General features: G+C 53.3%; 2 protein-coding genes across 3 annotated transcripts; one reads left to right on the forward strand and one right to left on the reverse strand.

The window, feature by feature from the left end:
- Positions 1-219: 219 nt before the first annotated feature.
- On the reverse strand, positions 220-5,794 carry LOC128937422 (cytochrome c oxidase assembly protein COX15 homolog). The gene is made up of 8 exons (XM_054277128.1): positions 5,547-5,794; positions 4,909-5,031; positions 4,499-4,685; positions 2,790-2,957; positions 2,213-2,294; positions 1,729-1,883; positions 714-827; positions 220-451 (listed from the first exon to the last, which is right to left on the reverse strand). Exons 1-8 carry the CDS (start codon positions 5,792-5,794, stop codon positions 320-322), a joined length of 1,209 nt encoding a protein of 402 aa, XP_054133103.1. The 3' UTR covers positions 220-319.
- Positions 5,795-5,857: 63 nt separating this feature from the next.
- CUTC (cutC copper transporter) lies at positions 5,858-10,505 on the forward strand. Of its 2 annotated transcripts, XM_054276886.1 has the most exons (9): positions 5,858-5,929; positions 6,251-6,322; positions 6,392-6,451; positions 6,547-6,756; positions 7,894-7,929; positions 8,301-8,434; positions 9,026-9,053; positions 9,465-9,570; positions 10,083-10,505. In XM_054276886.1, the coding sequence occupies exons 1-9, from the start codon at positions 5,866-5,868 to the stop codon at positions 10,192-10,194; spliced, it is 822 nt and encodes a 273-aa protein (XP_054132861.1). In that variant the 5' UTR covers positions 5,858-5,865; the 3' UTR covers positions 10,195-10,505. The 2 variants fall into 2 exon arrangements, with proteins under 2 accessions (XP_054132861.1, XP_054132862.1); XM_054276887.1 differs by lacking the exon at positions 6,392-6,451.
- Positions 10,506-13,090: the final 2,585 nt, after the last annotated feature.

A 13,090-nucleotide genomic window follows, 5' to 3' on the forward strand; every position in this document is an offset into this window, starting at 1 on the left:
CGCCCCGCCCACCGCCGCGCCGCGCCGCCAACCCGCGCCTCCCATTGGCCGATGCGCTCGGCCCGGCCCGGATCCGCTCGGCTCGGTTCGGCGCGGCCCGGCCCCCGCATGGCTCCGCAGCTCGCTCCGCGCAGGAGCACCCAGGCAGACACAGGCGCTTCACAAACTCCTTTATGTTACAAAGCTCGCACTCGCACCCGCCGCCCCGGCCAGCCCGGCCGGGCGCACTCCGCCCTGCGCACCCGCGGCTCGGGGCGCGGCCGCCCCTGCGTCCGGCGGTGCCGCTCCAGGAGGAAGGAAGGGCTCCCCCGCCGGGGCGTTACTTGGGAACTCTGCGGAGCTCGCTCATGAGCCACAGTGCCATGCTGAGCAGGGCCAGGGAGCCCGACTGGTGCGTAGCAGCCACAGGCGTAGGGACATACAGCAGCAGGGTGCTGATGCCCAGGCCCACCTGCCAAAGAGGGAGAAGAGGTCAGAGCAGTTGTGGGTGCACCACGGATACCATGCCCAGCACAAAGTGTGCTGTTAGAAAGGGTCACAGCGACACCATGAGCCACCCCAAATTCAGAGTGTGCATGCAGTATGGTGAGGTGTGGGGTCTAGGCACCTCCATCTCTCAGCTCTGGACTCTTGGAGCCAGCACAGATCCAAGTGGGGTCAGGTCTGCCTTGTGAACGTGCTGTAAAGGAGTAGGAAAAAAATAAGGACAGTACCTGCATGCAAGCTACAGCCAGTAAGGAAGTCACAGCCATCCTGGTCCTTCGAGGCAGTGGGATCCTCCTCGAGAAGAAGTACAGTGCTGTGACAGCTGTGATGGAGGCAATTCCCTACAGAAGGGAAGGGAAACAACCACCCTTCAATGAAAGTTCAAGGGAAATAGGTGCAGTGACCTTTTACTGCCTTCCATGCAGTAAAAGAAATTGTGTGAGCAGTATTTAACTAAAGAAATGTATTAATGGCCATGACCAAATCCTAGAGCTCCCACACCATCAAGTTAACAACCCTGAAATTTAAGTGAAGTTACAGACACTTTTAATTTCCTCCAAATGAATGCTTTACTTTTCAACAGCTTCTCCTCATTAATTCAAGTCATTAGAGATTGTGTCGGCCCCTTCGCCAGCTGCCACCTTCACAAGTGAAGGTGGAAGCTGTCATCTGGAAAACTGATCTCACTTCCACCACTCAGCTGTAGTTCACCAGCACAATCTTGCTGTGTAGGTCACCCAAGGTGATCCAGCTTAATCTTTCTTTTTTTAGTCTTACCTACAGCTTAGTTCACAGCAGGGCTGCCAGTGGCATTTAATATCTGGATTGCTCTACCTAGCTGAGATGTACTCACAGGGCACTACTGTGCAAAACAAGTTCAGAAATGCTGCAGGAAGCATTCAATATCAGGATTTCCAAGTTTGATTTCACACACCTTTCCCAGACATTTCAATAGCAAGGGCCACCCCAGACTGTAGCTCATGTTATGGAAAAGGAGAATCAGAGAAACAAAGCGTGTTACTTGCGCAGGAGGAAGAGCTCCTTAAGGAAGAAGGCCACACTGAAAATAAAAAACAATGCTAAACTTCCTCTTCCTGCAGAAGCAAACTGGTAAGACGCTCTCATGCCCTTTGGACACCCTGGAAATCACTCAAGCTGACAGAACCACAGCCCAAAGAAGACAGCTTGGCTGCAGGAGACAACCAAGAAGCAGCCCAGACATATCAGGAAGACAGCACTTACCAAGATCCTGTGATCAAACTGGACAGTTGTAGGATTCTCAAAGATATTTCTGAGCACGGGGGAGAAGGCAAGGAGATCATCTGGGATCCAGCGCTCCCCCATTTTGGGGAAGGAATTGTACACAAGGCCAGCATCCAGCCCTGCCACAAAGGCACCTGCAATCCCAGAGCAGAAAATGAGACTACCAGAGTAGACAAAGGTGTCACTCCAGGTTGCACAGCTCTCATTCAAGAGCTCAGCTTGATCCTGAATTTCATTTAGCAAGATATAGAGAGATCACACAGCACAGGAAGGCTGGAAGGTGCCTCTCCACCTGCCCAGGAAAGACCAGTGAGGAGGTTCTTGACTGTAAGATCCCTGACACCAGCAGTTTTCCCAGAGAATCGATGGGGTTGCTCACAGAACAGAAGAAAAAAAACCCCAAACCAGCAGAGAGGAATGAGTACAAACTGGTGTACACACTGGACAGCAGAAAGAGCTTTACCTGAAAGAGCAGTCAGAAAAATGAGAGCTGTAGTGCCATGAGCATATTGTCTCAAGCGAAGGAGCTGTTTGGTTTCTGGCAACTGTAAAATAAAACAAAAAAAAAAAAAAAGAAAAAGAAATCATCAAGGCATTTGCAGTGATGTTGGCAGCAGCTAAGAAAAGCCTTCACAAAATATACAGGCCAAGGTGTTTTAGAGGGGGATTTTACAGACCACCACACAGCAGCCATGCTTCAGTGATGTCTCAAAACCACAGCTAATCAAGTCCAGCTCTGTGCAGAAACTGAAGTGGCCCCTGGACAGTTACTGGCACAAATAATTTACCCCAGCCAGGCACACCCTTGGCTGAGCTTCCACAAATTCTGAAACTCATCACTTTGACCTGAACAGCATGAGCCAAAGCAAGTGTCCCATAGTCATAAGAAGTTTACAGAATGGGTATTTGTAACACTGTAAGGATTAGATCAAAGTCAGGAACAGAGATTACAAGAGAAGACACCATCAGCCTTCACAACCTTTCCTTTCCTTCACATCACACCCCAGCCCTCTGAACTGCCCTGAGACACCACTGCTTACCTTGTGTTGTGGGAGCAGCAGAGTCAGCCCTGTCCACAGGCTGGCAGAGTACAGGAGCAGTGCTGAGCCCAGGTGTGCTGCCAGGCGGTACTGACTGACCCGGGGGATGTCGTACGAGTCTGGCTTCTCTTCCAGCCCACTCTTCACCATGTACCATCCCAGCAGCCCCTAACAAAACAGGAGAGGGCTCAGGCCCAGACAGGACAGCAGCAGCTACTAAAATGGGATGAACATTAGGGGCAAAGCAACTTGTTTCCTCTACTTTCAACTAGCTACCAGCACTGACACACTGTCATGGTGTCACTGACACCAAGCTATCATGAATCCCACTGTCTTAGTTATGCTGAATCAGAAGATATCAAACTGACAGAGGGCAGGTTTAGATTAGATATTGGCAAAAAATTCTGTGCTGTGAGGTGTCACCACATTTCTCTTCACAGAGAAATGCAAGGCACGATTTTTCCCAGGAATATTTCTGGGTTCCACATTCTCTGAACCTCGGAGAAAGGAAAAACAATTATTATCTCATTTGCTGTGCCTGTGTTTGTGCAAAAGTACAATGCAATATGGAGATTGTTTACCCAAAGTGATGATGTTTTGTTTCCTTGCCCTATCAGGAACAAGTGTGTGTGTGTGTCAGGACTGTCACTGACAGTCACAAGATTCTGGGCAGTGTGTGCAGTTGGGTGCTTGGCAGGTTCACTTTCGATGTAATGTAATATAATGTAATAGAGTATACAATAATATAGTATAATAAAGTAATTAATTAGCCTTCTGATATCAATGGAGTCCTCTTCATCATCAATCCTCCTCCTCCTCTCCTTCGTTCGGGGCAAAAATATCCACTATAGTGAGGGTGGTGGGCACTGGGACAGGTTTCCCAGAGAAGTTGTGGATGCCCCATCCCTGGTCAGGTTGGATGGAGCTCTGAGCAAACTGGCCCAGTAAAAGATATCTCTGGTTCAGGGGCTAAAATTGGATGATCTTTGGGGTCATTCAGTGATACTCAGAAGAGGGCTAAAACTGGATGATCTGTAAGGTCATTCAGTGATATTCAGAGGGGGGTGTCGCCCTTATTTTTTAAGATTTTCTATGCCTTCTGATGTTTACATTCTTGTAGCAAACTTTCTCGCACACTTTCTATAAATAACTTATTGTTTTGCATTCTTTTATGGAGGAGGAGAAATTTGATGGACCGTTGATGTTCAGTGTCATTGGAAAGATGGCACTTTGACCCTCCAATCCACTGTCACTTTTGGAAAACTATAAATGTTGGGGTCAGAAAATAAACTTCCCTTTTTTACTTCACCTTGAGAGCAATGGTGTGTGTGCTTGTGTTGTTTTGTGTCCTATAGAGACAGGGGGGCTAAAACAGGATGATCTTTAGGGTCACTCAGTGATATTCAGAGGGGGCTAAAACCAGATGTTCTGTAGGGTCATTCAGTGATATTCAGAGACAGGGGGGCTAAAACTAGATGATCTGTAGGATCACTCAGTGACATTCAGAGAGGACTAAAACTGGATGATCTGTGGGGTCACTCAGTGACATTCAGAGAGGGCTAAAACGGGATGATGTGTGGGGTCACTCAGTGACATTCAAAGGGGGCTAAAACCAGATGATCTTTAGGGTCACTCAGTGACATTCAGAGGGGGCTAAAGCAGACGATCTGTGGGGTCACTCAGTGGCCTCAGAGGCTGTCAGGGCTCACCTGGAAGCAGACGAGCGCGCAGAGTGCTACCACGCGGCCCTTGAGGGGCGGGCTGAGGCAGCCGCGGCGCCAGAAGTAGGCGGCGGGCAGCAGGTAGGCCAGGCCCACGGCGCGGCCCCACATGCGGTGAGAGTACTCCATGTACCAGATGAACTTGAACTCTGGCAGCGTCATGTCGTGGTTCAGGCTGTTAAGGGACAATAAAGCAACTGTTTCACAGCCCCCCACTGAACTTTGCACGGCATGGGATGGCCTTTCCCAGACAACAGCAGAGGAGCCACCACCAGGAGGCTTTGTGCGCCTTCCCAGTGACTTCAGGAGACATTTCCTTCCTTACCAGAGGTGTATGGGTGGCTCGGTCGCGGGAGGGATGCTCTCAGCCCACCCTCCTTCCAGTTTTGCACACTCACATTTTAAACTCTGGGAACTGCTGGTACTTCTGGAACTCGGCCTCCCACTCCTGCTGCGTTCGGGGGGGTTTCATCTCCTTCACCAGGTGCCAGTCCACCATAGACAGGCCTGATTCTGTCAGCCTGGGAGCAGAGACACCAACAGGCACAGCTCACTCCCTGGCAGCCAGCAGATCTACGGAACTGCAGCGAGAGCTGTGGGCTGCACAGTGACCCAGGAGCTGGGACTTCGATGTCAGGATACTCTGTGGTTATATGGTAACCCTTAAAACCCTTGTTCAGACAATCCTTAAGCCCACAACTAGGAACAGGATGGAAATCAGAGGGTCTGTGAATGACCACACCTAAAATGACGATAAACGTGCAAGAGCTGCCCCGCAGTGGCACCCACAGACCATGAACAGTGTCCGCGGTACTCCCAGCCCTATCCCAGCACGGCCCCTTGCAGCCAAGAAGGGCAGGCACAGCAGGAGCCCTCACAGGCTCCCGGGGCGGCTCCCGGTGTGCGGACAGCCGCAGAGGGTCACCGGACAGCCGCAGAGGGTCACGGCGGCGCGGACCGGAGGGCACACACGGGCGGCGGCCTCCAGGGCCCCGCTGTGCGGCCCTGCCGGCGGGGCTGGGGGTGCGGCGCTCACCTGGTGACGCCGCCCAGCACCACGGCACCGGCCACGGCGCCGCTGCAGACCAGCAGCCATCGCCCCACGGCGGGCGGCGGCGCGGCGGGCTGGGGCGCCTGTTGCAGCAGGCGGCGCGGGAGGCAGAGCGGCAGGGGCAGGCGGCCGTGTGTCGGCGCTGGCGGTGCCGGTGCGGGTGCCGGTGCGGGTGCCGGTGCGGGCCCCCCCCGCAGCAGCCGCCGGGCCCCGCCGCGCGCCGCTCGCAGCATCCCGAGCCACGCCGGAAGTGTCGCCACCGGAAGCGCGGGACCAGCACTTCCGGGCCCGCCCGGGCGTCGCCATGACGATCGCGCGGCGCGTGACCGGCAGCGCCGAGCAGCGACCCCCGCGCGCCGCCAGCGCAGGTGCTGAGGGCGCGTGCGGAACGGGGGCGGGGCCCGCGCGGCGGCGGGGGCGGGGCCGAGGCGCCCGAGGGGCGGGGCTCGCGCGCGCCGCGCGCCGGCGTGGGCGCGCCCGGCTCGCGTCCCGCGCCTCCGCCCGCCCGCGCGCCCGCCCTCGCGCCAACGGGCGGCGCGGGCCCGGGCCGCGAGGGGGCGGACCCGGAAGCGCGGGCGAGGGTGGGCGGGGCCTGAGGCGGAAGCGGGGCGGGCCCGCGGCGGGGCTGGCGCGGCCCGGGCGGGCGCCATGGGGCGGTCCGGGGTGACCGCGCCGCTGCTGCCCCGCAGGCATGGACGATGGGTTCCTCATGGAGGTGTGCGTGGACTCGGTGGAGTCCGCCGTCAACGCGGAGCGCGGAGGTAAGGCCCGGGGGGCTCGCGGGAGGGGGCGGCGGCGCGGCGGGCCGGTTCTGACGCGCCTCTCTGCAGGTGCCGGGCGGATCGAGCTGTGCGCGGGCCTCGTGGAAGGAGGGACCACCCCGAGCATGGGTGAGCCGCGGCCGCCCCGGGCCGCCTTCCCCGCCGGTCTCCCTGCGCTGGGCTCCCGCCCGGCCGGTGCTGAGCCGCCCCCGTCCCGCCGGCAGGGCTGCTGCAGGTGGTGAAGCAGTGCGTGCGGGTCCCGGTGTTCGTCATGATCCGGCCCCGCGGCGGGGATTTCCTCTACTCGGACCGGGAGGTGGAGGTGATGAAGGCCGACATCCGCCTGGCCAAGCTGCACGGCGCTGACGGGCTCGTGTTCGGGGCCCTCACCGAGGACGGGCGCATCGACACCGAGCTCTGCACGGCGCTGCTGGGTGAGGGCGAGCTCTGCCAGCCGAGCTGTGCGCCTGGCGGGGCTGTGGTGCTGCTCCGGCCTTGGGTCTGTGCGTCCTGTCTGCGGTGTTGCCATCGCTTTCCACCGCGTTCGGTTTCGTGTCCTGCCTTACCTCTGAGATATTCACTACTTTAGAAACTTTGCGGGCCGAGGGCCACAGCCCCAAGCCATTCACGCAGAGTTTGAGGCCACCTGGGACAGAATAGCAAAGTGTAGGAAGGCTTAGGTGATCTGCTTTGACCTGTTGAATTCTCTCTCTCGTTTTCTTTGTCCTTTGTTCTTTTCCTTATGTCCTTGCTGCAGGTGTCTAGGATAGGTATCTCCTGGACTTTGGCCTTGTGTGTAGCTGGCAATTCATCTTCATTTTCCTCTATTAACACAAACAGGGAGAAAAGATTGTAAGAGAGAGGTGTGAGCACATGAAAAGCTGCAGTGGGAGACGGTTAGCCCAGACCACAAGCATGCAGAAGGAAATTCTATTTCTTGCTGCATGTTTTTGGGGAGCTACAGCCAAAGCTAAAGAGGGCTAGGCCTTTCCCTGCTGGTGTGGTGCTGAGGCTCTCATACAAAGGGGAATGTGCTATAAGGAGTGCAGCAAAGGAAAAGGGTCTTGCCAGGACTTAGCAGGGAGCAGCTAGATGTCTTTTTGTAGAAATAAATAAGCTTTGCTCAGTAAGTAGAAGATCTCGGGTGAAGTTTGCTGTGGTCTGAGAACAGAAATTGTAGGTAGTGAAAGAAATCACAAAAATCAGCTCCCCTGCTTCCAAAGAGCAATGGTCCTGGCCTTTCCCCAGGTAGCTGATAGAACTTCCCTGCTTCCTTCCTGCTGAGAAACACATCTGTGGTGGGAATGAAGGTTCTGCATGTCCCAGACAGGATGGGGGATTTTGGTGTTGCCCATAAAACCAAAGGTTTGTTGCTTTCTCAAAGGGCAGAAGAACTCTTCCCCACGAAGAAGCCTGGACGAGCAGCATTATTCCCAGCAAGAATGGGGGCTCTCTGAGCTCCCCAGGAATGGCTTGGGAAGCCTTGGCCCTCCTGTGTGTCCTGAGTGTTTGTGGTTCTAGCACAAGGGGCTCTGTTCCAGCCCTGACTGACCACTTGTGTTCTTTTGCAGCCGTGTGCCGTCCCCTGCCCGTCACGTTCCACCGCGGTGAGTGGGCAGGGCTGCTGTCCCTGTGTGTGTCCCACTGCTGGGGGAGGGAGGGCCTGGGAGGGAGCTGAGCTTGATCTTTTGGGTTGTTCTCTGGAGAGGGAGAGCTCTGCAGGCTGTGCTATTCCCCACAGGAGAAAAGGTCTGGGGGCTCAGGTTTGGGAGCTGAGGTCTCATTGCCCTGTGAGAGAGGAGGTGTCTGAGGAGCTGGGTATGCCCTGGCACTGCTGCAAGGGGAGTGTTACAGTCAGGAGCTGAACCCAGGGTGTGAGCAGGACCCTTCCTATCTCTGCCTTTGGGGAGCTGGCTGAGGGACAGGGCTTGAGCACAATGAACTGGGAGATTTCTGAGCTGCTGTTCTGGTCCCTCAGCCTTTGACATGGTGCATGACCCTCTGGTGGCACTGGAGACCCTGATTTCCCTGGGCTTTGAGAGGGTGCTGACGAGTGGCTGTGACAGCTCAGCGCTGGAAGGATTGTCCTTGATTAAGAGGCTTGCAGAACAGGTGAGTGCTTGCTGTGCTCTGCTGGGTTACTGTGGCTGTTCCCTGGCACTGCCTGCACGCAGCTGCTTTATGGTATCCCTCATTTCTGGGAGGGAATCCTCTCAAGGACTGCTTGCCTTCCCTCCCTTGCTTGGCTTTAATCTGTTTCCCCAAGTCCATTTAGGCTGGACCCCAAAGTCTCCCACAGCAAAAACTGGTTGGGTTCTTGCTTGCAGATTTGGGGAGGGTGGTGGGAGTTGGTTTAAACAGCTGGCATGATGAGGCCACACAAACAGCAGAGTGAGGTCCCTGCTGAGTGTCTTGCTGCTCCTTTTAGGAAAGTGCAACAGGTGAGGTAGCTAGGTGGGATGGAGAGGTAGGAGGGAATGGTGCCAGGTTGTCTTAGCTGTAACTGCAAGTTCTTCTCCACTTTTCATTTTAAAACATGAATAGTACAAAAAAGATGGGTAAGAGCACATAAACAGTAGACCATAGTGACATCGATGAGCTTATGGAAAGTGCTGCATGTGAGGTTTCTTTGCTGCCTCACAAACGCACGTGTGGATGTGGTCCTCAGTAATATCCCTGACATGTATGTTACTCTTCTTTCAGGCAAAGGGCAGAATTGTGGTGATGCCAGGTAATGTTTGTCATCTGTACCAGGTCCTGCAATCCTTAGCCTTTCCCTGCTAGCCTCCTTGCCCTGGATTCCTTGCCCTGGAATCCACTTCCTGATCTGGCTTTCTGAGCCAGCTGCCCAGGAGGAGCAGCTCCTGTCCTGGAGTGAGTAAAGGCCATGCAGCCTGTTGGGGAGGGCAGAGCCCTGCTCTATTGCTCCCTGCAGGGTTTGGGGACAGCTCTGGATCTGTGGGAGGGCATAGCCAAGGCTTCTCCCGTCCCTTTTCACTTGCCCGTGTCTCTGTTGTCCCAAGAGCTGTTTTTCCCCTTCAGTGTATGTGGCTCCTGTCCCTTAGTGGTGAGGTCCCGGGGTGGTGGCAGGTCTGGAATAGTATCACTGCTCGGTATGTGACATCGGGCTTGTTCCCACCAGGAGGTGGCATCACGGAGCGCAACCTGCAGAGGATTCTGGAAGGCTCCACTGCTTCCGAGTTTCACTGCTCTGCTCGCTCAGCTCGGGACTCAGGGATGAAGTTCAGGTAACTGATTATTTGTGTTTATGTTCACCGAACTCTGTGAGGGAAAGGCTAATGAATGTGAGCATGGGTTTGTAGAACTGGCATTAATTTCAAACAGCTTCCTGAGTGCTAGTTGTGCTTTTCTGTTTGGGATCATGGTGCCTGATATTCTGCAGTGTATGAATCCAGCAGTGCTCCTCACATGGACGTGAGTTCCATGCAGAACCAGATCCTTGGGGCATTTCTCTTGCTAGTGCCACCCTAGGAGTTCTGAAGGCACTTGGGAAGGTGGGTTGTGGTTTAGTTGCCTTAGACTTTTAACATAAACATGTAGGATTTGGCAAGCCAGTGGGATGTGCCTCTGAAAAATGAGTGAGGAATGGGCTATATTCTATTACTGTCCCAACTTAGGTTTGGGTGGCACCATCTTTGGCCAGTGCTGATGCTAGGGGAAATCTGGGGGTGTTTCTCTTGGTGGATGTTACTCCTCTGTGTCCCCAGCATGTCCCACTAATCACTGGTTTTCCTGACAGAAACCCGAACGTTGCCATGGGAGCGTCGTTCTCTGCCCCCGAGTACTCCATAAAGGTGGCAGACGTGGCCAAAGTGAGGACCCTGAACGCCATTGCCAAGAACATTCTGTAGTGGAGGGCCAAGAGCACAGAGACTCCAGGGCGTGCCTGGCACACGGACTGATGGGCACTGCTTCCCTCCTCAGGCTGCAGAGGATGTGCACTAGGTGATGGAGCCTGACACCTCTTCCCTTGCCTTCCCCTCAAGTCCCTGGCCTGGAAACTTATGTTGGCCATTTTAAATAAAAGGACTCATTCCCAGATGTTGCAGCAGCAGCAGCTGTTGGGCAGCATTTGGGAGGAAGGGAGGTGAGCAAGTAGGGGGACTGAATTGTATAGCACTGCATGTGATCGTTAAATAAACACTGCAGCTGCCCCCCTCTTGCTGTGCTTTTCTAGAGTTTGTTTGTGTGTTCAGGTAAGACCATGATCCAGGTTGCACAGCCTGAATTAGGACCCTGCTGTGCCAGAGAACACAGTCACATCCAGAAGGCCAGGGTGGGAAACACCGTGGCCACAGCTGGGAAACAAGGCCAGCTGTGGTCAGCCAGCCCATGGGTGGGGATTAGCAATGCAGCAGGTGTAAGTGGTGAGAAGCACCTGGCTGATGGGGTGAGGAACTGTGAGACATCCTGGGCTGTGGCTCCTCAGTGCTTGAGGTGGGGTTGGTGTATGAGATTGGGAGGACAAGTTGCTTTTTCTAAGGGAGTTTCCAGGTCCTTGTCCCAACATAAAGCATAAACTGCTTGTTTTCCAGACAGTGTTTGGGGAGTGTGCCTGTTGGATCATTGCTGCCTAGTCAGGATTGAAGCCTCAGACTCAGCTAGTCTGTAAAATACCTGGTGAAAGATTTAAATGGTATCAGAGAGTGCATTAGAAGTGTAGAGTCCTAGAAGTAAAGCACCTTTATCCATGCTGCCTGCTCTTCTGTAAAAGATCACAAAGCTGAAGAGAATCCCTCTGACAGCCAAGGTAGTAGACCTCAGGACACAAAAGCTGGGTACAGATTTCCCATCTTGGCAATAGCCTGTGAGAATATGGAAAAAATGTGATAACTTGACAAGGTGGCAGCACCTTTGTCACCTTAAATTCAATCACATTATTGAAAACCTATCATCAAGACTACATCTTTTCAGTTTAAAGGGTACATCCACTTTTTCACATGAATCCATCAGAGGTATTGGTGTCTCCAAAAATACCTTGGGAACTTAAGATCTTAACAGAGGAGCTGGGAAGGGAGTGACTGCATAGTGCTGGTGTCAGAGCCTGCATCAGCACTGACAAATGTGCGTGCTGTGGGAAGAATCCAAACTTGGAAAGAATGTTTAAATTTATGATTATGGTCAGTAGAGAGTTTATGAGAGTTTGTAAGAGTTCATGACTTACGTTGAGATTTTATGAGTCATGGTCGTGATTATGATAGTGGTAGCTCTGTTAAGATTGGGCTACCAGTATCATAATCATGATAATTAGGGTGAGAACATTCTGCTGACCAAGCTGCCTCATGTTTTTGAACATGGGGTAAGAACTCGACAAGGTAGAGAAACTCTTCAGAGAAGATATGAGCAGTGAGGGCTGGAGCAATTTGGCTGATTGCCTGGCAGAGACCTCTGGATCAGACCCTGTGTGAGACAGGCATGAATCAATACCTAGTTTTGAAAAGCTGTAACATGCTGTATAACAGATGGATAAAGAGAGGAGAGCACAGGGAGACGATGGTATTGCTGGACAAAGAGGTGCCACTTAGATTACCTTGGTCCCAGTGAATGTTTTCTGGGTATTTCAGTGCAGGAAGGTTTATGGAAGGAGCTGAAGGACAGTAAAGCTTTGTGGGTTTTTAGGAGGAGCATGCCCCAGCTGTGAGGGTAGAGAAAGTGGGTTATGCTTGCTTTGAGCATCAGAGAGAGTGGAATCCTGTGCTGAGGGCAACACTTCAGCTCTGAGAGACCAAAGCCAGGGTGGGGATGAGATGTGACCTGTACTAAAAACTGAGATAAGCAGTGGGATGGGGCATTATGTAGGGAGGTGTCATAAACAAGTGTGCCCCTTGGCAGCAGTGCTCCAAGTGGTTTTGAGCAAGGCCAGAGGACACCTGTGCCAGTGCCACAAAGAAGAATCACATCAGCAGTCCAGATGGAGAAGGGCTGAGTGACTGCTCCATTCACTTCTTACTCATTGCATCAGTTTACAGCTCTCATGAGCAGTGTATTGGTTCTGGCCCGGAGGATGCAGCACGAGGGATAGTTTTATTTACAAAAACACGTGGATTTAATCAGAGAAATTGCTAATAATTAACCACTGAGTTGGACATTGAGCCTTTCTTTGGTATTGATGGTTCCTGAGGAATTACTCATTGTGTCACCCTTGACTTCTGAGTTATCTTGTAACTCCGTGTACAATGAGACAGCACAATAATTGCAGTCACTCCACTGTCCTCTTTTATCTGCTGTTCCTCAAGAGCACACATGATAAAGCAAATCCAGTTCTAGCCTTAGTAGCACTGTCCCCATGTGTTCCTGTCACACCTAGGCCTTCCTAAGCATCAAGGGTTCAGTGGCAATCAGTCTCCTTGGCTGTCATCCTCTTTCTGTCTCAGATGTTGGGGGTTACCTTAGCATGAGGATTCCAAGTCTCTTTGGGGTTTTGTGGTCAGCCAACTGCCATAACACACAGACAACATGGAAATGTGGGAAAGAAAGAAGCAAAAGAAGGAATTTGGAAAATTCAGGCTCTACAGACTGGAAATTAGTAAAAGGAATCTGGACCCTGGAGGCTCAGAAAGACCAGTGCGGCATGTGGTGAGCTCAGCTGGACACTGTAGATTCCCAGGCCAGGGGCAGTGTCCCAGGCCCCCTTGCCAGGTGTCACCAGCCACTGTGGGACCAGCCTTTGCTGGACTTTGTGTTGGCATTCAGCAGGCTTCTCACCAGAGAGGTCTGTTGCATCAAAGTAATGTCTTTAGCCGGTCC

Source organism: Melozone crissalis, unplaced genomic scaffold (assembly GCF_028551555.1).
Source record: "Melozone crissalis strain CALT ecotype California unplaced genomic scaffold, PUWL_Pcris_2 ptg000019l_1, whole genome shotgun sequence".
NCBI lineage: Eukaryota > Metazoa > Chordata > Aves > Passeriformes > Passerellidae > Melozone > Melozone crissalis.